Below are 25,114 nucleotides of genomic sequence, written 5' to 3' on the forward strand. Positions count from 1 at the left end.
GAGCTTAAACGATCAAAAAAATTTGTACTTGACATGTCATATTGATTTCCATAGTAACGCACGTATTAAAAAATGCATTGGCATCGTGTTCTGATGTATTCTAAAAGTTTCAAAAATGTCTAGCTAGTCGGGAAGTTAGTTAAAAATCGATTGCAAGATTTGTACCGGACAAAGAACCACCGGACAAATAAGAATACGAGCTAAAAAAAATGTTGTAAAAATAATATGTTCAATAAAACTTTGACAACCATTGTATGAGATTAAATGAAATCCCAAGTATTAAGTGCACCAGTTTCCCGCGTAAATTTTTCATTTCCTCAATTGAATCTACGAAACGGGGATTTTGAAAATCCACACAAGATTATGATGCTACAGATTGAGGGAAATCCCGATTAAACCTGGATTTACGTAGATATTTAATCTAATACCAGCCTTTATCATTATTTCATTGGTAGTAGGTATAATGAATTTTGTTGTATTTTGCAAAAAATACTATAACAATGGATATATTTTTTGTGAGCTGTTCAACCATGGCAGCCTGAGTGGTTGGTTTCTTCCACTTTACAGATATGGACAGTACCTACAATATAATAGTCGAATTATGGATCACTGGCCTACATAATATGTTGTTATCAAAATAATTAAAAGAAAAAAAGAACTTTTTATATACCACGTTTTTAAATTTTCTGTTGAATCATAATAATCTTGACAATTCTATGTATTAATGAATACTTTTTTTGTACTTGATAGAAATACTGAATAAATATAGAATACTGAAATGTCATTTTGACATTTAATATTCATTTCCATAGTAACGCACGTATATATTAATAATTTAGTTGCTAGGACTCCCTTAGCAACCAATAATAGTGTTTTATTCTTTACGGATTTTTTCCGAAATAACTTTCCACACAAAACAGAATTAACTGAAAATGAATTCAATTCTGCTTAAAGATGGCTTAAAGTATTAAAAGAATGCATTGTCATCGTGTTATGATATATTCTAGAAGTTTGAAAAGTCTAGCTAGTCGGGAAGTTAGTCAAAAATCGATTGGAAGATTTATATTGGACAAACACGAAAAAAAATGTACTGGACAAACAACAATACGAGCTAATAAAAACGCGGTAATAATCATGCATCATCCAAGGGATGAAAACGGATGCATTATTATGATATTCTAACAATTTAGTTTTATTTTTTTAATAAAAACAACCCGCTTGTGAAATCACAAAATGTGCGACATCTTTTTACACGGTGTTGTTAATTCTCTGATTTGATTTTTCCCGAGAAAGTCGCTTCGCCACAACGTGTTTTATTAACTAAAATGCAAGCACCTCTTTTTTTGTATGTTAAATGTGTGTACCTACTCTTTAGCTTCTTAATAAACCATAAACGTCGAGCTTGTGGTTATAAATTAAAACACCAACCCTCAAATTTTTTGTCATCACCTGGTAGTTCTCTGGCGGCCGTATTACATTTCGCCGTATCACAGTTCACCGTGAGCTGTCGTACCGGAAGAGATCGTCGTACCTACAGCATTGAGATGAACAAAATGACGCCTTGTTCGTGGAGCATTGCAGACAATAATATTCCAATTTTATTAAATTCAATATGAACATTACGTTGATATTTGATAGGTTATGACTTGATACTTACGAGCACCTATCAGAATTTCATATAAATTATACGATATGATTATGTATCTAATTTACTTACCTAGGTACATATTTTCTTTTGTCTTTATCTTCAATTCCGGCGGTTTTTATTACGTATTTTATAAGTGTTCTATTTATATTGTCGAACAAGAACGAATCTACGTATTAAAACTGTGAACTAACAAGTCCCTCCTGTTTTTAACCGCACTTCGACTACAGCGACTTCCGGTCATCGACGAGTTGTCCACGTGTTAAAACTGTGAACTATCATCGCCGAGATCTTCTTGTCGGAGAGTAGACATGAATATGATTTCAATGCTATATGGAAATTTATTTCCGATACAATATCTTACGGTGAACAGTGATACGGCCGACTGCATACGTACAATTTTCCAGACACGAACCAGAAGAAGGAAAGTTAAACTATACACAATCGTTAGTGGTTCCACCATCCTCTCTGCATGTGTATAGGCAACATGTTATTCATTTTTTTACGTAAACCTTTATCAATTCGTGTATCTTCGTTTAAAAGATGTTTATCATCGACGAATTCTCTGTTGTTTATGCCATGCAAACTGATCCGTATATCAGTATTAAACTGGCGTTCCCTATTTATATTTTTGTTATCCGTCATAATTTCGCGCCATTTTCTTGTTTATGTCGTCACGGCGTGTGTCAATACACTCTTGACATCGTTCTGACACCCTGTCACCATCTCCATGGAAAACTGAGGGTTTCTTTGAACCTTTGGGAGGGATAAGGCTTCGTTATTGTGTACAGTGGCAGAATATATTCACAGGGGTTGCTTCTCTTTTCGCGCCTTCGTATGTCATTATGTTGAGTCACTGACTGGCGGATTTTTTCATGAATTTGATTCAGTGGAATTGATACTTAATATTATTAAATTCATTGTTTTCAAATGATCTTGAATTATATGTCATTGCAGTTTATTGTTATAGATAACCAATGAAAACAAGATCTAACCAACACGTGTGATATTATTTAAAATGATGTGTGGTTATTTAATTATTACAACGTTTTTCTTAGCTCGTATTCTTATTTGTCCGGTACAAATCTCGCAATCGATTTTTAACTAACTTCCCTACTAGCGAGACAATTGAAACTTTAGAATATGTCAGAACACGATGCCAATGCATTTTATATTACTTTTAGCCATCTTTAAGTAGAATTCAATTCATTTTCAGTTAATTCTGTTTTGTATGAAAAGATATTTCGACACCATTATTGGTTGTTAGGGATCTGGGGTCTTAGCAACTAAATTACCTATTAATATATACGTGCGTTACTTTGGAAATCAATGACATTTCAGTATTATTTCTATCAAGTACATTTTTTTTGATCGTTTAAGCTAGTCAAGTCAAGTTTATATGATTCAACAGAAAATTTAAAAACGTATATAAAAAGTTCCTTTTATCTTGTAATTATTTTATAATAAATATCCCGTCAAATGTATAAATTAAATGAACATACGTCATATTTTTTAAATCAACCTTCTCTCAAATATTGAATTTTTTCAGAATGTCACATGTGTGAGTTGAATCTTGTTTGCAGAAAAATACGTCCAATAAAAAACTAAAATTTTAATGATACAGTTTACATATTATGTGCCTACACATTACCCTTTTCGTTTCATAAACCTAAAGCCCTACACACTCGTGTACCTATATCAGTTTGTGTTATTCGTTCGATATAACTCATGTAAAACATAAATACTTAGCATACGTAATTTTGAAAAACGATTCCGAGAGAATATATTATAACCAATAGAAAAAATCTTTTTTGAAAAAAGTAAGCCACTCCGGCAGGGAATCGAACCCTGCATCTCTGGGTTTACGCCCCGTCCGCGTATTATCCTACCTACTAGGTTACTATTATGTACCTACTTTGATTTAATAAACAAAAACCGATTGCCAAAGTAGCTTGATTTCGAAGAACGCTGATGAGCAGGTATTAAAAAGGCAATAGTTAAAATTTGTCGCTATTAGTACGTCGCTTTGTAGCATAGAGTATAATGCGCGGACGGGGCGTAAACCCAGATATGCAGGGTTCGATTCCCTGCCGGGGTGGCTTACTTTTTTCAAAAATAGATTTTTTCTATTGGTTATAATATATTCTCTCGGAAGCGTTTTTCAAAATTATGTATGTTCAATAATTAGAATGGTACATTCTTAAATCTTGTGAATTATTCGTTGAATAAAAGAAATAGTTAATTCTAAATACTTAAGTACCTACTTAATTTACGAATATACAGTTAATTTACCCCTCTTCTAGTGATCTTATAACTAGGAATTAGTTTAAAATTAATATGTAATAATAATATGTATTAAAATTTAATTGTATTTTATGTATATATGCATAAATTTGATAGGCTGTACGATGGTAATATACTTTTATTTGAATGTTCGGCCAGTAAGCCATTTCCGAGAAAGTCATACGACGACGATTTGATAGTAGTGTCACTTGCTGTTACCTGAAAACTATTGCAGGTAACGACGGTGGGGAGTTTAATAACAAAGACATCCGGCTTTGTGTGACATCTCTCTCGGTAACCATGGCAACAGAGATACTCTTTGTTTGGGCCTGGTTTACCGGCATCCATTTTCACGCCAAAACGTATCGATCATGTTAACTCAACTCGACATGTTTCTTTTTTAGATGTCATATCTAGTTATAATGATATATCATTAGATCACAATAATATTATTGCAAGCTGATGTCTAGATTTTTGATACCAATAACAAGGATACATACTGTTCCCTTAATTTACTTAACACGCTTTCGTTTTAACTATTATTTTGGTTACAATTATGTGTAGAATAATCTATTAATCCTACTTATCTGTCGCATTCGATACCAATATATCTATATTCGAGATAAGTATATTGATAATAATTGTTTTATTTGAAGACAGTTGGAAAAAATACTCTCTTCTATTGTTGTTTAATTAACTCATGCTGAAAATGTCCCTCTGAGGCGGACGAAACCGGTCCTAATTTATCGATTAAAAGTGGAATAAATACTACAAAAAAATGCGTTTTATTAAATTAAACAATTCAATGCAGTTCCACCATGGATTGACAGTTAACAAAATAAAAGAAACTCTCTTCTATATTTGGTGATCTACCAAATGATCTATGTCATATGCCTCTCAATGAATTTTAGAATATTCTTCACGAAATCAACATTATAACTTAGATACCTGTTTGTATCTGGCGCGCACACAGAAAAATAGTTTGTAGATAGTCCATTTCGATAAAATATCCATAATATTTTATTATTGACTTATGGCGACGTGGACCAAACTTATAGCTTCTCGTCATTTCAACGGGGAACTCAGCACTTTTCCTGGTACATTCCTCATACCCCGACACTCCGCTGAGTCTAGCGATAAACGCCTGTCCTGCAGGTGTTATCGAATGCGCGTTGCCTAACGGTTATAATTATTAGGATCGTTAGTGCCCGTCTGTGTCGTGTGATTTTTTGTCTTTTAGACATTTCGCATCAAACATTAAATGTCCCAGATAATTGCATCAATTCTTGAGTGCCACTAGTCTTTCAGTGACCAAGTCATGCGAGTCACGTTCATCAGTCGTGAGGTATTGACGAAAAGGAAGACGTAGTAAAATTCTATTTACCTAAATAATTTGAGATTGTTCCGTCCCTGGGAAGGGGGGGGGGTCCGGATACGTCGTTCATCAAGCAATAAATAAATAAATTTGGGAGATTTCCGTCAATGTAGTTATTTTTAAATGATATTAAAACGTTCTCTCGCAAGGCAGCTTTTTAAAATGTTACATCCTTTTTCTGAATATTCTTTCTTTCCCCTAGCAAGCAGTGTTGCCAATTATTGTCGTTGACAAAAATATGCCAGATGGGGTAAGAAAACAAGTTAATTGGCAGGAATATGCGCTAGATTTTGTGGAAATAAAATTGCAGTAAATTTACTTATTCTACCAAGAACGAAGTCAATACATTTCCTTTCACGTATCGAAAAGAAGTGAAAAAATCGACAAAATGTTTATACGCTATAAAATGTGGTAGCCGTACTGATAAGCAAGAAGATGGTATTACGTTTCATAAGTAAGTTGATACATGTTCGTGATAATTTATTTGTATTTTATTATATATTTTAATATCAGTGACCTAGTGTTTCTTTAAAATAACTTAAATTATGGATATCTTTATCTAATGGTTGCATTTTGACCGCTTAAAAATACTATATAACGTAAAAAATAGAAAATTATATTTTAATTCTGAGCGTCTAGTGCGAGCACTTTGGGCGAGCACTAGCGAAATGGTCTATGGTCTCGAACATTTGTAGACGAATGCGTTCGCTCGCTCACAAACCAAACGCAAGGCACGCGGCTTCATTTAGCAATGCAACGGGTGGCGTCTAGATGTATCTATAGTCTAAGGTACCGACCTACCTACCTGCATTAAGTAGGTACCTATCTGATTGGTGTCAGAAATTTGATGCGCATGAAAATAGATAAACTAAATATATAGCGTATTTTCAGCATTAGTAAAAACGCCACAACCCAGATGCATTTTCGTAAGCTAAATGTCTATCGAAAAATGCTAGATCTGGCAACGCTGCCGGCAAATGGAATAAATATTTCAAAAGTGAACCACGGACGTGCATTTCATAAATACGACAAGCGCTCACAAAATATTATGCATAACGCAGCCAGGAACAAAGGGATTACGTAGCCGCAAGCGAAAGCTCGATATAACCCGACAACCCCCCACAAGTAACCCGCGAACCCCACGCCCGTTCCACGCAGCCCCCACATTCGCTCCGCTAACCCCTCCCCCTCGCGCCATTCACTCGGGAAAGTGGGTCACGGAGTCAGGCGGGGCGGCGAGAATTTATGTGTCAAGTGTAGCACACCACCCTTGGGCTTGATGCAATGCCACGTCACGAGTAGTCGTTTCTCCGTTTAAAAATGCCATAATACTCCGTGGTGAGGCGGTATTATATAATACCGGCATTTCCAAGTTCAAGTAGGCTGTGATCTACTATCAAATATTAAAACGGGCAGTGGTCCGTCCACAAAAAAAAAGATCTTGATACAGAGCTTGCCGACTGAAGAGTGGAAATAGAGCGTTCTTTGCATTGAAGAACATATTTGGGTCCAAACTGCTGTCCAGAAAAACGAAATTTCGAGTATACAACGTGATCGTAAAACCTATAGTTCTCTACGGATGCGAAACCTGGAGCATTACGGAGAAACAAGAAAAGGCTATCCAAGTATTTGAAAACGAAATTCTCCGAAGAATACTTTTACCAATTAAAGAGGACCAAGGGCGGCGCATTCGTAAGAATGCCGAACTTTACGAGTCTTTCAAGCCGAAGATCAGAAATATTCTGAGGGCAAGAAGGCTGAGATGGGCCGGTCACGATGTAAGGTGCGAAGAAAGCAGAGCTCTCTACAGGGTCTACAAGGGAGTCCCAGTGGGTATCCGGCCTCTAGGCCGACCTCGGAAGGGATGGTCGGACGCCGTCAGCAGGGATTCAGCGAAGCTGGGTGTGACTGACTGGAAAAGAGAAGCTCTGGACAGAGACTCCTGGAGGATGGTTGTGCAGTCGGCCATGGACCTAAATGGACCTTAGCGCTAGTTCAATCATCAGTGGTCCACTAAATTCTCCCATTGTCATTTTTCAACCTGATTAGACGAGTTATATTTGGATGAAGACAATTAAACAGCCACTTGACCACACAGTTACAAATAATTACTTAATTTCCCATTCGTCGTGAAAATGATCACGAAAATGATGAAAATGTTTTCGGTCTTCTTTTGGAAATAAATAAAATATTATCTACTGTACAAAGAGCCTACTGCGTGACGGTAAATAGAACTATGCCTCAGTTTAAAGCACGGAGGATACGATGAGGTACGCTGGCTTCTTTCATCTAAACTGATTATGTTATTTCTTCTTCGGTTTGTTGGGCTCTGAATATAGGTTTAAGCTTCATCTAGGATCGCCTCCATTCTCTCTTGTCTACCTCAAGCTACATCTGCTGGGTCTGTGCAATATTGAATTCTTTCTACACCATCAAAAACACAACAATCTAATTCTCTCGACTTTTCTTTTCCCTTCTGGTCCATTCAAAAAGAGCTTCTTTGGTGTTTTCGTGTAGTCTTTACTTCTTTCAGACATATCCATGTGAGGAGGATCATTCTACAATTCGCAGGTATAGTTCGTGATTGTATCTACCTTTCAACCACCACACGGCTCCCAACACCATTCAAATTATTTTTCTTACAAAAATATTCAGCTTTCTCCCATATATTTGATAATGCCTAGCACTGTCTAACTAACTAGTCTAAGGAGTCCTTGTCTGAAGGATTGTGAATACTTAAATTTTTTTAAAAGTTTAAAATAACAGCTGCAAATTGGGAAATTTGACTTTGGGAATCACTGGTTTAGTGTTTCTATGTGGATAGTCGATCTACCTGTGAGTCATTTAATAATATTTATATAAACTTAAATAAATTTCTTTTATAACAAAATGAAAGTCGTAAAAAAGTCCGTTATGAAATCCATAGACATTGAAAATTTATTCTAAGTCCGTATTCGTATTTCGATTATTCGTATTCCCGGTGGCGCCAACATAACTTACCGCTCTTCTTCCGTTCCAATTTCGAAATTCGAAATACGAAAGACTGGCGCTTGTCACGGGCGGGATTTTCTTTTTTTTTATTTATCTTTTATGCTGTTGAGTTTCTCGAGCAAGTCATGTGAAAGTATTATTATTTTTATTATTCGTGGAAATTTCGTCACAGGCCTGCATATTTGATTACTGTATTAACATATTCGCTGCGCCTCACTACAGTGTGGCGTTGTGACATATTTCACAGGTGATTTATGTTTTTCATTTTGGTCATAGACAAAAAAAAATCATATTAAACGTCGAATTAAACCTGTATTTTACGCATATTATTATTCATTTGCTAGTGATTGTTCTTTTATTATAAATGATTGTTGAGGATGATAGTTTCGAATCCTGTGACTGGCCCAAATCCACATATTGTTTATTCAGCGTGTGTTCTGGAATATTACTTAAATGGTGGACGGCTATTTTGACGTCCTTAATTCTGTCATACTTCATAATTTTTATTTTTACCATACCTACGTTATATAAATTGACAACCACCACATATTTCGGATCAGAAATACTTTATTGAGAAAATCAGAATTGGGTCAAATGCGACCGCACAAATAAATTTATCGGTCCTGACTTTACAGCCCTACATAAATGAACAAACTCTGACGTTTATTCACGTAGGAAATAGCGACACCTAATGACATAAAATAAAAGTGATTAATATAATATAATACACCCTTTAGAAACTTTCAAATAATTACATTAACCACAAAATGAGCTTTCTCAAATTGAATTGGAACCTAGCTTTTTCGCTTGAAAGAATTCTTTGTCTATGAACGGTCAATTTGTATCCGTATTACAGCGAACAAATGCCGTCATACAGGTGTAGCATGGGACACTCAACGACAACAAGTATGCTCTAAACCAGGGGTAGTCAACCTTTTTGTCAACCCACTTTTGTATCCCTGTTAGTAGTAAATTTTTTTAACCGTCCACTGGTTTCATAGTAATGGTGATTTATAAAGTAGGGAAGTACCTTACTTTATAAAATATATAAAGCAGAGTTACAGCAAGACAAGTTAAAGCATATAATAATAATTATTTACCAAATACTTTATGTCAGACTTTCGCTAAGTTTAGCAGAATAAATCTTTATAAAACAACTTGCTGTAGTTAAATCTATCTTTTTATTTATACTATGCATACATAGATTATTATAATTAATTATAATTAAATAATTAAATTCACCCCTACCGCCCACCATGAAAGCTGGAACGCCCACTAGTGAGAGGTAGGGACAGGCTGACCACCCCTGCTCTAAACAGTATTAAACTAAACCCACTGGATCGATGGAATTCGTAAACTTCGGTAGGTGTACGTCGTAGCGAAGGATTGGCAATGAGAAGAATAGAAAGATCTGATGGAGGCAGTGGGAGCAGTGGATTGACCCCGGCTGATGATAATGTCATTAGGAACTTTTTTTTTTTTAATAAATCTATCACAAATAATTTTACAAGATAAAAAGAACTTTTTATATACAACGTTTTTAAATTTTCTGTTGAATTATTATGCTCAAACTTGTACTGGGTATGAAGTAAATAAAAAACAAACAAATATAGAATACTGAAATGTCATTTTGACATTTCATTTTGATTTCCATAGTAACGCACGTATATATTAATAATTTAGTTGCCATTACCACCCCCTTAGCAACCAATAATAGTCTTTTACTTTTTACGGATTTTTCTGAAATAACTTTCCATACAAAACAGAATTAACTGAAAATGAATTCAATTCTGTTCAAAGATGGCTAAAAATATTAAAAGTATGCATTGTCGTCGTGTTCTGATATATTCTAAAAGTTTCAAATGTCTAGCTAGTCGGGAAGTTAGTTAAAAATTTATATCAAGAATTGTACTGGGCAAACAAGAATACGAGTTAATAAAAACATTGTAAAATGTTTTGAGTAGATACTAGTTTTTGTATCAAAGTTGATTTATGTTATTGACTGTCATTCTTTTTTTTTTGATCGTTGATTATTATAAATAATGATATTGACAAATGCCGAATTGGGTCAAATGCGCCCGCACGAAAAATCCCATCGGCCCCGACGGCAGCGTTTGGGCGGGAAATTAAAGCGTCATCGTGAAAACGAACGCCGAAAAGCAAGATGGCCGCATGAGTAATCTGTTGCACGGGGAGACCGTGGTAGGATTGTCCCGGGGGCGCGAGGAGAGGACACGACCTGACCCACTTACCCTGCTTGCCCTGATGACACACTTATTTTGATACTAGTATGTTTATATACTGAATACTTCCCTGATTTCGTACAAATCATATACCGTGTTATATACAAATGAGAACGTTTTCTGGAATGTTAATTATTATTACTACGTTTTTATTAGCTCGTATTCTTGTGTGTCCGATACAGATTTTTTCTTGTGCTGTACAAATTTTTTAACTAACTTCCCGTCTAGCTAGACATTTGAAACTTTAAGAATATATCAGAACACGACGACAATGCATTCTTTTAATAGTCGCGGGTGCAAATGACGCATGCCGAACGAATTATAATTTGTCATATAAATCCAACATACGTCCATTTAATGTTCTGTTTATTGTTTTATTAGTAATAATAATAATATATTTATTGACATGTTTTCTTTTTCACTTGCATCCGCGACCCGCAATCCGCGCATCGCCTAGCCACGATCTTTTTAGACCATGCCTCAACTGAGGTATAGCCTTAAGCTTCACACGCTTCGACCGTAGAGGCGCTTTTTTATAATTAGGAATTTATATGGTTATTTAGATGTAAATTCGTATTAGTGAGTCGCGATCTGTATTTCGATTTTATTAATATATTCATTGTTGAAAATAATGATTCGCATAAATAAGTTGAACCAAAGCATGATTATATCTTACATACCTACAACACAAAAAAATCCCTGGTCGAGACGATCCAATTGGTGTCTGAAACGGTGTGTGTAGTAGTTATTTATGATATTGACGATTGCTCATAATGATCGGCAATAATTAGTTGTGAGTTTTTTTTGTCTAATAATAATCAATTAATTAGATAGTATCTAATTGACGAATGCATGACGCGTTTCAATTATAATTTTCATCCACTGTACATAATATTACAATATCAGTAATCAATCAGTCGTGTGATAAATTGGTTATCGATATGATTATATAACAGCACTACAGATTGCGTTGAAATTTCAAGGGTGTTTAAATTGACCGCTTTTCTCATTTCTTTGCCAAAAACGTCACGTGACGAAACTCTTGCCAATCGGCATTTCCCTTCGCGATTCCACCTATTTTTGTAACGACCACTCATTCATATTATGGTTTGCAAAACCGAGATCCCAAATCACCTTGATACCGCTCGATTTCGGTGTTAGTTTATTATTATATACATACATTGTAAAATAAGATCTTAGAGCAGCATGCACAATCTAAGATTTCGTTCCTAAGGATAAGTCGCCGAAAAGCATGACTTAACTATAGACAATCCTGAGTATAGAGCTAAGGAATCCTTAACCATAGACTACTTTTGGTATAAACACGCCCCCTTCTGTATTACCATTTACCACTGACAGCTGCTGTCAAAATAAATTCGCATGTCTATAACACAGTCCATACATTCAAATTCATTTAACAATGTAGCTCAATATGGAAATTGATAGTGTTAATTCGTTTGGCATGTACTTGCAGAATATTATTTTACTTTTATACGCCAACCCGCAGAAATACAAAATGCCAGGTGAAGAATGACACTTGAGGCTAGTGTTACCATGTTAAAAAAATATCTTGCGGTACCTGTGGAATCACGTATAATGACTTATAACGGAAACATAAGAGTATTATAATTAAATATTAATATTTATTTATAGTTATTGCATTTATTAAATAAAGTTGTGATATTTTTGTCATCGTTTAACAATTATAAAATAATTTACCTAATTTACCTAACGAGAATTTTTAAATATGGTATTATTTTCAATAGAAATGATCTTAACTAAGGACAATGTTTCTGCATAGTGTTTTCTGCTAAGGAAATTTTAGTTATGACAAATGTTTCTGCATTCCGCTCTTAAAGAAGATATAATGCTGAGCTCTACGGGCTGTACGAAGATTGCAGCGCAGTTCAATCAATTAAGACTGGGAGACTGCGATAGCTAGGTCATGTGCACCGTATTAATGACAATGAACCGGCAAAGAGAGTGATGTCCAGCAACGTAGAAGATGAGGGAAGCCAAAGATTCGCTGGTTAGATGGAGCTGCCAGTGACTGCCGTATTCTGGGGGTACTAAATTGGAAAGCGGCCACACTGGATAGGGACAGGTGGAGGGAGCTGTTGGAGGAGGCCAGGACCCACACCGGGTTGTCGCGCCCCTGATGATGATGATGACATACATTGTAAAGCGTAATTTTACAACGCTCTTATCTTATTTACGCATTCTTAGCTCGTATTATTGTTTGTCCGGCACAAATCTTGCAATCGATTTTTAACTAACTTCCCAACTAGCTAGACATTTGAAACTTTGCAGTTTTTTTAATACTTTTAGCCATATTTAAGTAGAAATGAATTAATTTTCAGTTAACTCTGTTTTGTATGAAAAGTTATTTCGACACCATTATTGGTTGCTAAGGCTCTAGGGTCCTAGCAACTAAATTATTTATATGTATATACGTGCGTTACTATGGAAATCAATATGACATGTCATGCTCAAATTTTTTTGATCGTTTAAGCTAGTCAAGTCAAGTTTATATGGTTCAACAGAAAATTTAAAAACCTTGTAGGTATATAAAAAGTTAATTAATTAATTTTAAAACGAGAAATTGAGGAAATTGGTGTATATGTAAAAGATGTTTAGTCTTAATCCGTTCAAATAATATCTCCGTATTAGATCAGTACCTATCTATTCCAGTGGCGAAGGGTGGAGGTAGGCTGTTTAGATTCGACATAAATACTGCACAGTAAACTTTGTCAGTCATACTTATGCATTGTCATTGAACTAAGAATACAATTGCAGATGGTGCTGGTTAGTTTTTATAATTCAATTAAACCATGCCTATTCCTAATCATAATAGTTTAGGTATGCCATTGTCGATCCAACAAAATAGTGCACACTTTTTCAGTCTTACTTATTTGTTTTCGTTTAATTCATAATACATATTATTGATGGTTTTGGTTAGTATTTTTAATTCACGAAGCTGTGCCTATGCCAAACCATATCGATAAAAAATATTCTTCTATCTATAAAATATCTAAAATTTTGTATTGTTTAACGGCGTATTTTTAGATATTTTATAGATAAACGAATATTTTTTACTGTTATCTACTATGGGTTGGTTCAGGGAGGGTTTCATTGAATTTGAAAAACTAACAAACACTATTAATTATACACAGTAAGGTACAGCGGCGGCTCTACCTTAAGGGTTCGTAGGGACCATCCCCACATCGATCTAATGTCAAAAATATACATCCGATGTTTTTATCATTGTCCTAATATTGCTACTTAATTGCATGATTAAAATGAACTATTTAATTTATTTATCCATCTATCCTCTAAGCCCGTCGCAATTTTAAAGATGTATGTATTATTATTATATAATTAAATAAGGCAATGATGTTAAATTATGTAATGACGTAATGATAATTACGAAGTAGGTATTAAAATAATTAATTAAATTAATTACGCTCTATTTACTGGAGACACCATTACACATTAAGAAAGCTGTGGCGTCAAATTTTTACTGACCAGGATGACTCAGTCCCATCCCGTCGCTGTGGTACAAATCTCATTCGACAAAGGATCCGAATGCATTAGCTTAAGTATACGCATACTGGGGAGCTAATCAAATAACCCCTAGATAAGTAAAAATGATCGTTGTATGTCGTTGTTCAAAACTGATAATGATAATAATTATTAATTGTGTATAACAAAAGTGTATAATGATAATAATTATTAATTAATTAAATATTCTAAGCACGCTTTTTAGATGTGATTAAGTAACGATTGACGATAATTATATTATTAATTTTGAAAAATTACTCATTTCCTATTAATAAAATCATATTTTTTTAAATTAGCTTGGTACATTTAATATACAATATGAGAAAGTAGGTGGGAATGTATGTATATTTAATAATTAATGGCTGAACCCCACCACCTAGAAAGTCGTCGAGCCGCCACTGGTAAGGTAATATCTTTTAGAGCCTATTCATCTTTAAGGATTCTACAAGAGAAACCAGAAATTTCTAAATGCCTAAAATCTTACATGTGTTCTTTTTAGAGATACGACATACTGGCTCTCAGGTCATTGCGATCAAAACTAACATATTTTCCGTAAATATTGTTTGGTTTACTACAATAAATTGCAGAAATCAGAACACAGAACAACTTGAAATGTCAATAGGTCTTTACTAGTGGCATATTTATAGACAAGCTAATGACTAAAACTGCTTACTACACGCTTAAATACTATTGTTATTTTATGGAATAACAATTATTATGTAAATATAGGTAAAAAGATATAGGTGGCTCAAAGTTACCCCAGCAAAATATGTATTTTGGAGTGGTAACCCTAATTCATATCAAGTGTTGCAACACTGCATTAAATACAACTTGACGTGGGTGTAGGAATTATGTTGGAATGCATAGTGGGAACGTTATTGTTACGTGATGTGGTGATTTATCTTTACATTATGTATGTAATTGGAATAATCTGTACGCATAATCAAATATGGATTTTTTTAATATCCCACATGGATGTCATGACACCTTTTCTTAAATAAATTTTAACTGAAATATTATGTTAGTAATGAAATATAATAATATTGTAGTCTGACATTGTCAGATTTATGAAACACCAACACTTGCGATGGGGCCTGGGGCCCGATGTTAGTGCTCGGCCGTAGTCAATTGGCGGGCGCGGCGCGGCGGCGTCTTGCGAAACTCAAACGTATAACCGTGTGTATTATGCCCCAAAAAACACACTGTCTACGAACATTTTACACACGGTTATACGTTTGAGTTTCGCAAGACGCCGCCGCGCCGCCCCCGCGCGACCACTACGTTCTTGCACTTAGAACTTGCGAGTGCCAGCTGCCCGGTCGACATGACGTCATATGACATCATTGTGACGTACTACCGGAGTGATAATAGCACTCGAGAAAATAACGCTACTCCGACAGCGGCGCTATTCATTGTCACCATACACATATAGGTGTTTCATCGTAATAATATCTACGGTGGGCACTGCGGGCGGGCGGCATGCTTCGAGCGTGTATTGGCTGACGTCACAATTACGTCATGTCGTCTGGTGCCACACGAGTCGATAGTTATGAAATCGCGGTGCTGATACGTGGCACGTATAATGGATGACCTAAGTTTGACAAAGTGTCTCGCATCCTGGATCAGAAAGAAAACGTAATGAAGGAAGACCATGGCTTTGGATTCATCTTGGACCTAATCAACCCGTGGAGAGTGGAGGAAGCTAAATGATTCGTCCAATTTTCTTCCCAGAGCGGAAGAACTCGAAAAGAGGGTCCGCTCCAATCCTCTTTAGTTATTACAACTGAATGACGCTTTTTACATTTTCAAAAGTTTTCATTTGTACTTAAATCGTTTCCGGCCATTTATTCGGCGATTGACTTTGCGGAAACAGCAATCAAACTCCAGCAATGAATGTGCAACCCGCCAAATGAAGTTAATTTCGCACCACATCGTTTGCTTTGCATCGCCATTTTTTTATAACCGGGAATGTCTCGGGAGCAGTTACCCAAGACTGAGGTCGCCATGCACTCAAATGTGCTTTGACTGAATGTACATAACTCTGAGAGAGAGGAGCACATAGAGGCAGAAACACCAGCTGTAATACCATCTGCCCCCCTTCGCCCTTGTTACTGTTTGAGCTCTTGGGTCTTTTGTTATAATTAACTGATGCTAATGATTATTTTGTGTTTGTTTTCAGATTAACCATAAGGTCTTCAAATGCACTTTCCCTGGCTGCGCTACTACCACAAATACACGCTCTTCCATTGTTGGACACGTCAGAAAGTCACATTTACCGTAAGAAAACTTCCATATTACATATTCTTAATAATTTAGTCGAATTCCGAAGACTTTGGGATCTAAATTGTTGGTTGTTAAAAACTTACAGAAGTTGTTTCATTTAACAATTGATGCCCCTAGGCAAAGTACCGCCCTTTAAAAGAAGACTTTTCGGATGCCTTAAGCAAATACTCCAATCTTTAAAATGACAGATGTCATCTACTGAAAATTAGACCATTTCCACGAAACCTATTCTTAAACAGTGGTGGTCTAACTAAAAATCAAAACGTTTATCCAGAGCAAACTCGTCAGATGAATTAACTCACCTTTGAAACATTTTACAGAATTAGTGTTCTTTGAAAAATCCTATTTTAAGTTACTTATTAATTATATAGTCACATTTATGCATAATTTTTTTCATCAATAGTCCATCTAAAATATGATGTACCTATATATTTATCTATACAAATAATAAATATTTGAAATTAGATTGTTTCACAAAGAATTCCCTTCTAAAATATTTCAAAATTGAGTTAAAATATTTCTGCATTCAGCTGACGTTTACAGTTACTGGCTTTCACATTTCTGTCTTATTAATCTGTTCTGTAAATAATTATACTTTGTTAGGTTGGTAGGATGTCTCTTCAATTCACAGTTACAATCATGGCGCTCACATCCTGAAGCGGGCCCCCAGGTCACGATGTGTGGCGCCCCCCCCCCCCCCCATCCAGCATATCGATAAGGTTAAGGACAGTGTAATGTTAAGTGTTCCCCAAATTGTATTCCGCGAAACTTCAGGGTTCCGTGTAAAGCATGGGTAGCCAACCTTTTCAGCAGCCGGGCCAGATTCTAAAAATGAGATTTCCTACCGGGCCGTAAAACCGATTTTTTTTATAATACAAAACAAAAAATAAATATATATCATATATATTAATAAAATAAAACAAAAATCAGAATCAAACATATTTATTAGATTAGACTTTTTTTAAATAATAAAAAATAAGCAAAATAATAAGTATAAAAATAATAAATTTTAGTGAGAAGTTTGATTTTGTGACGTGGCAGAACTAAGTTCATCAATATCGATATCGAGTGAGGTTGTTCCTACACGCAAACAGTTTTCCAAATGCACACCAGTGATTTATGTTCTCACTCGGGATTTGATATACTTCATCCGACTAAAAAGCTGTTCACAGGTGTAAGTGTTTCCAAATAGCGATGTAATCATTAGAGCAAGTTTGTAAAATGCAGGATATTTCCCCTTGTCCAAATATGTTTTGTAAAACTCTTCCAAACCAACCTGATGGAATTTCTTCTTTAACTGTTCATCGTAACATAGTTCACAATGTTCCATTTGTAAATTTCCTGGTAATAAATTCACGTCTACAGAGAATTGTGTAACAAATGCAGCAAAAAGCGCACGGTGCTTTTTAAAATCTTGAGCCAATATCGAATCTCAATTTCCGAAATTAGCACATCTAGCGGTAGGTAGCATTTGATATTATTTTTATTTTCTCACTGCTTCATGGGCCACATGCGGCCCGCGGGCCGCGGGTTGGCCACCCATGGTGTAAAATAAAGGGTATTCCATGTATTTTTAGCGATTTTTGGTATTTTTAAATAAATCCACTTCAGTTGTCAGCACTCGGCATCATATTATGAAGCATTGATCGCGACCCCCTTTTATGATAGCCAATTAACATGCGACCCTTCGCTATATTAGATAAATAGTATAAATTTGTGGTGTGTGCTTATTTCACTTAACTGGCCGACCTGCCACCCCGGCCCCCAGGTTAGAGCCCTGTCAGACCCACCCTCGTGGGGGCCGTGGTCACAATTATATGTTTTGCTCCCATTTTCTCACGACAGAGTGAACACATGATATAAAAATATTTTCTCAGTAAAAACTCCCAAAATAAAAGCAAATAATTAATAGTTTGTGGCATATTCTGTGTCTTATTAATTCTATTACTTATTTGTTATGTGCCATTCAAAATTGTAACTGTTAGTGAGTCAGCCAGTCGAATTCGACCGGCTGAAATGAGTTTATTGTTTCTTTTACATGTTAAATCTTGTTCATTTCTTAAGTTTGTTGCATCATCTTTATTGTTCCTTTCTAGTAGTATTCCAATATATAAAACACTCTTCAGTCGGACTTCCAACAGAAAACACATATTGTACCTAGTAATATTCAACCTTATATTAGTATACCAGTAATAATAATATGTTATGTGATTTTGTGTTATTAACCGGAAGTAAAGGACAACATTAAATACAATTAATAATATCTTTTAATAATTCCAACCCATAACATATTCAATACGACGTAATACACTTATATTAAATGCCATATAGTAAAAGACAGACGTGGATTGATGACTATTTCGTTCTGCTATGTTTTGTGTTAATAATTTACTTATATTCGTACATACCTAATGGTTAAATTTGTGGTTCTGCGAATCAGGGGCGGCTCTACCTTAAGGGTTCGTAGGGACCACCCCCACATCGTTATCTTGTCAAAAATACACGTCCGATATTTTTATCATTGCCATAATATACGTAATTTTATAGAGATATTATTTATATTTAAATACATCAAATCCACTCTTTCCAAGGAAACTCGCTCGATCGTATGATGTAATAAGTTGACCCAATGTCCTTAGTTTACACGTTTACAGTATTAATTTACGATTCATTATATGTTGAAGTTAGTTAGTTGCTGGGTGCTATTATACTAATTTGTCTGGTACGTTTTGCTATACGTACAAAATTAATTTTGTGTTATAAACAGAAATAATGGTGCAATAATTTGTTCGCGTGTCGCAAATTGCAACTCAGTTGGAAAATGCATACTAGTGCTACAAACTAACTAGAAATTGAAAAGGTACAGTGTTAAAACTGTTAATCGTTTACTGATAACTCGTCGGGTCCCAGCTTTGCTAATTTCCCTATAATTTTCAAATGATAAGTGTGTGTATCCGATACAAATTCCTTTCTAAGACAACTCCAATGTCCATGCCGTCTATGGTAATTAGACTGGAAGGTATTGAACTGTAAATTATATTTAAATATATATACTATATCATACTACGATCGTATAATATGTTCGTCTGTCGATGTAGTTGAGTTGAAAGAGCATATAACTAGAAAGTTGATACCAGCCTGGACTTAAGGCGAAATGCAAAGCTACCGCGATTTTTACTAATTGCATCAATCCAAAGCATGCACTATAATGCAATGTAGGTACTCTAAAAATACATTTTAATTTATTTTTATCAATCAATACGTTGGCTATGTTACAGTCTTCTTCTTTTTGTGCCGTCTTCTATCGAAGGTTGGCGACAACTCGCAGCACCTACACCTCTCTATCCTGGGGCCAGTCGTATCAGATCTCCAACGCCTTGGAAATTGAACCACTTACGGAGGTTGTGTAGCCAAGATAATCAGTTTATAGCTACGTTTCTGCAACCCTCTACATTCTCCTGTATTATAAGTTGGAGTAAACCATACTTCTCATCGCGGAAAATTTTTGCGGACTTTGACGTTTACTGCAGCTTCCGGGTACATACCCAAATACCCAGACACTCCGTACTTTCAGTCCGAAAACGAATATGGGCATGCAGCTATAACTACGGGTTATTGCGAACTGTTGCGTTCAGAAGTGATTATCGAATACGCGTGGTTTAACGGTCGTAATTATTAGGATCGTTAGGCCTTGTCCACGTGGCGCGTGTTTCGCCGCGAGTGCATGTGGATACCTCAATCAGGTCACTTGTAACTAGACCGCGCGCGACAGTCGTCACGGCGCGATTACGTGTGGACGTGTCAATGAGGTAGCGTGTACCTGGAATCCGCGCGAGTGAAAACGCACCACGTGGACAAGACCTTAGTGTCCTAAAGAAAAAATCCGATGCCCCTGATGAGTGCAACGTGTCTTCCACTAGACACGGATCTTGCGTGATGTAGAATGCCGAAGGGAGTGGAACCAAACCCTTGAGAAGGAAGGAGATGTCGCCACATGACAGTGACTGCTTTGTTTCGCGCCTTCGTCGGCCATCCATTGACATTTTTAGATGTTTTTTAGCTTTAGAATGTCCTTGGAGCTGTTAGAATGCGTTAGTTTATTTAAAATGAACCAGAATAAAATATATTCTGCCATTCATCTTATTATTGATACATATTATTATTATGATAAGAGTGCCGGCCTTGTTATTTCATCCAGAACGGGATACGTTGAGACAAAACATTGTGAAGGAAAATGTGACATTCTATAAGTGCTTACCATTAAAACCGGTAGTGCATTTCCTAATTATTATAAAATTGTATGTTAGATTTACCTGTAAAATGTTTCAAAACGGGTCTGAGCACACAATCATCATCATCATTAACCAAACGTGGCTATTTATTTCTTGTGAAATGGTAGGCGTTGGTAAAAAATAATTAGGGTATAATCAAGACATTACATAGCTATCACTACGGGGCCTAACATTTCAACTATCACTTAGATATTATATAGGTACTCTGTGTATATATTTACATACTAAGAAAAAAATGCCTAATTGCGGTTGGCTTCTCGAATGTATTAGGTACATTTAAGTTGCAGGAAGCCAGTTATAATATTTTCTTTATTTAGAAACAACAGTAAGTATTATTATGATATAACAGTGATTGGCCAATGCGCCATAATACACGGTAAACGAAGAAAGTCTACAGGGCTCGAAATGGACCGGAAATCCCCGAGATTATTACTGTCTCGTGGAAATTGTTTATATTGCGTTCCATATTGAAATAAGTATTAAAAAAATTTCTTATTAATTTTATAATATACCTATTATAATATGTACTGATACCAAATAACTCAATAAATGCCTGAACCCCCCCCCACCAATAATTCTTTAATCGACAGAATTAGAAAGAAACATAGTATTATAATATCTAGCTGTGTATATAAGCCAAGTAGGTATAAATAGGTGAGTGTCTAGAAAAAATATTGTTTAATATTAGTATTTTCATAGAAAGAGTTTTGTAATTTGTGTTGTGTCATTTATAATTGATATTATAGAAATAAACATTAGAAATATAGGGTCTAGGACGATTTGGCACCGGGACAACTGGACGCCACGGAATTCGAAAATAAATAGACGTTAGGTACTTATAGGTATTTAAAAAAATATTTGATATTATTAATTATTTTTAAATGATTATATTATGATTTAATAGTTGGTGAAAATGTAAATATGCAGACGTAGATAATGATTTAATCGTTCATATTATGTTTAAGTCCAACGAAAAAAGAGTTTTTTATTTTATATAAAGTCTTAGGTATGGTAATTCTCAATCCGCAATAAAAAATACGAGTAAAATGAATTAAAACTACCAAGTAGTAGATAGAAACTGATTAAATCCTCGTCTACGTTCTGTATACGTGTCTACGAGAGTGCGGTGTCCAATTGTCCGGAGTACAGTTGTCCTATTCCCGAAATATACGTGTTTTAGGGTGTCCCGCTTTTTCCTCCTAAATCCCGATTATTTTTATTTCACATGGTAAAAATCCCGATTTGGTAAAGAATATTCTGGTAACTCTGCTAAGGTTGCGCTTATACCTACCTGCTAGTATACCAGGGAACTAATAATGGTAACTTAAATACCAAACGGGTGTGGAGAAGGCAACCGATCTCGAGTGCGGAAGAATATGGGATAAACTTAAGACGATACATCAATGAAACGGCAAATAATTTTCAACTATACTGCCCTTCTAAGGAAGAAGGCAGTAACTGACTCTCACACACTTTTGAGATAAATGACATAATGTGTTTTTTTCATACTTTAGTACTGTGAATTGATAAAAAACGGTGGTAATTTTTATTAGTAGGATATTAAAATACAAATAAAGAAATAATAAACAAGCAGTAACTGCAATAAATAGGTGCAATTACTGGCTTTTTGCTAAGATATTTGTATTATCTTAGCAGATGTCCATTTTTTCAGTCAAGATTTTAATGGTATTTTAGTGATAATACTGATTTTAAAGTGAACAGAATATATAGCTTTCAAAATTACCTAACGATTGGCATTCATAACTCAATTTCACAAATTTTGCAAGTTACTGCCTTCTTCCTTGGAAGGGCAGTATAGGCGCGACGAAATTTTGGACTCGCTGGCATTCAGAGAGAGAACGTCGAGCTGGGAACACGTCAATTTGTTTCGTGATGGCGACGGGGCTATTAATTCTTAAATCGTGTAAAGATGACTAAAAACGTTAACCATTTACTTTAAAAAGAAAACATGTCAATGAATATATTATTATTGTTGCTAATAGAACAATAAACAGATCATTAAATGGACGCATGTTGGATTTATATGACAAATTATATTTCGTTTGGCATGCGTCATTTGCACCCGCGACCCGCAATCCGCGCGTCGCCTAGCCACCATTTTTTTAGACCGTGCCTCAACTGAGGTATAGTCTTAAACACGTGTCAAGAATACGTCATACTTTTGCAATGACCCTTGGTGTATTGAAGATTGCAACACACTATTGCACATTGCGTGGTGCATTTTCGTAGAACACTTAGCACATTCAAAACCCTGCGTCTAATTGTAGTCTATTGAATATTGCCTATCGGAATTCTATTTAATCTGTTCTTTGGAGTGAACGTATCTAAAAATATTAAAAAATATATTCCTAATTAAAAAATAAACGTACTTACCCAACTGCAGTCTATTTTTTTAGAAATTGACAAGCTTTAGTTAAAATGCTGCACACAAAGTCGTTAAAAATCGAAGTGACAAAGTAATTAAATTCGTGAGGAATATTAAAACTATCATAGACAAAGTGCATTGTTTCCATAAAGTCATTTTATTGGGCCGTAACTCTAGCGGGGAACCTTGTCACTGGCAATGAAGGACTTATCATTATTATTAAATTTTATCACATGTAAATATTTTATAGACACGTGTAAGGTGCAACGTCGCGGTCATTTTCTTTTGTTTTCATGTAAATAGGTAGGCATCTACATTATACCCATGACCATGAGTATCTACGTATACTTGATTTGCTATTAAGACGATACTTCAGTGAAACGGAAAATAATTTTCAACTATATGCGCGACGACATTTTGGACTCGCTGGCATTCGGAGAGCAAACGTCGAGGTGTGAATACGTCAATTTGTTTCGTGATGGCGACGGGGGTATTAATTCTTAAATCGTGTAAAGATGACTAAAAACGTTACCCATTTACTTTCAAAAGAAAACATGTCAATGAATATATTATTATTGTTACTAATAGAACAATAAACAGAACATTAAATGGACGCATGTATTATATTTTGCCGTATCACAGTTCACCGTGAGCTGTCATTACAATGGCATTACATACAGTAATGTTCCAATTTTATTAAGTATCAAATATCAGATATTAAAACTTTCGCGATAATATTTATCCTTTGCGTGCGCCGTAAGTTGTGCAGCAAGGAAGCGGACAGGTTGTTTGTCCATTGGTGCAATGATCTCTGCTTGTGGTAACGAGGTATTCCTCTTCGCCGTTTTCTTATTGCGGAAGGAAGATATACGAGTAACTTAATAATGTAACTGTGAATCGTGCGTGCGAGCGCGGGAAAACCTGTTCCCGCTATTTCCGCGTAATGTAGGTATTCCCAGGGCGCTAACTACGAACACAAATGCACGATGTCATTTTTATTCTCTATGAAAATTATGGAATAGGTAGGCAGGTAGGTAGGTATACGGTAGAGAGGTAGGTAAATCACAATTTTTGGTCTAACGCAAATTAACCTTCAGTGTATAGGCTTATTAGCAGTTAAAGGATTCTGTAGTCTTTCGTTCAAGGTTGGTAGGGTTGTTATCTTGTTTATACTTTGTTGTAAGGGATTTTTTTGTTGAATTGGAATCAATTATCACAAAAATGTGTGTAGTTTTGATGTTTCTTAGGTAGATATTGCCACATTTTATCTATCAGCTTACATTTGGAATGAATTCTATTCCTATATGTTTGGATTCGATAATCATTAATTGAAAAAATCTTAAATTCCATCGGCTAGACGGGATTTAAACCCGTGACCTACTGATCAAGAGCTGATTGGTCGTACTCAGGTCCACGGCGTGCTCAAACAGTACCTACCTAGGACTTGATAACTACACAAAATACTTCATCTATCAGCATTGTAACTGGAATGCATTATTTCGTGGCATATAATTACATAAATAAATCCCTACAAATATGGATACAATATTACGAATCTTTCAGACATTAGGTTGTCTATGACAGACGGACACGCATCGGCCATAAAAAATAATATTACCTAATAATAGTTTGATCAAGTCTCCCCACCGATTAGGTTTTTATTGCCTAATGGTAAACGTTAATTCCCTACATTTTCCGGGCTATAAACTTTACCTACTGCATTTCCGTGCATCCATTTTAGTGCTTTTATCATAGCTATTAAATTAATAATGTCGGATCAGTAGTTATATTAAATTAATTAATTATGTAAGTTTTCATAGTTATAATTATAACATAATCGATAACTTTATTTAATATTTAAATCAAGTATCCATAAATTAATATGCTATGGATACTCGATGTTGTTTTTACAATGTGGTAATATTTTTTGATGTCCCGGTCATTTTACTGTCAAAAATATTCGCGCCGATGTCTTCCGGTTTCAAAACATGTAATTTTCTCGTACAATGTCATCGTTTAATTACATATAAATTAAAGCGTTTATAAACCGAGACC

The 25,114-nt window shown here is 35.3% G+C and overlaps 1 protein-coding gene across 2 annotated transcripts in view; it reads left to right on the forward strand.

Moving 5' to 3' along the window:
• Nucleotides 1-25,114, forward strand: part of Glut4EF (Glucose transporter 4 enhancer factor) — a 409,830-nt gene that overhangs the window by 379,705 nt on the left and 5,011 nt on the right. For both annotated transcript variants that reach the window (XM_085951207.1, XM_085951206.1), the window contains exon 5: nucleotides 16,278-16,375. In XM_085951207.1, coding sequence (XP_085807333.1) covers nucleotides 16,278-16,375 — 98 coding nt within the window. The remainder of the gene's footprint in view (nucleotides 1-16,277; nucleotides 16,376-25,114) is intronic.

This window comes from Rhyacophila brunnea, unplaced genomic scaffold (genome assembly GCF_057557595.1).
Source record: "Rhyacophila brunnea isolate RB1 unplaced genomic scaffold, BYU_Rbru_1.0 scaffold_24, whole genome shotgun sequence".
Classification (NCBI taxonomy): Eukaryota; Metazoa; Arthropoda; class Insecta; order Trichoptera; family Rhyacophilidae; genus Rhyacophila; species Rhyacophila brunnea.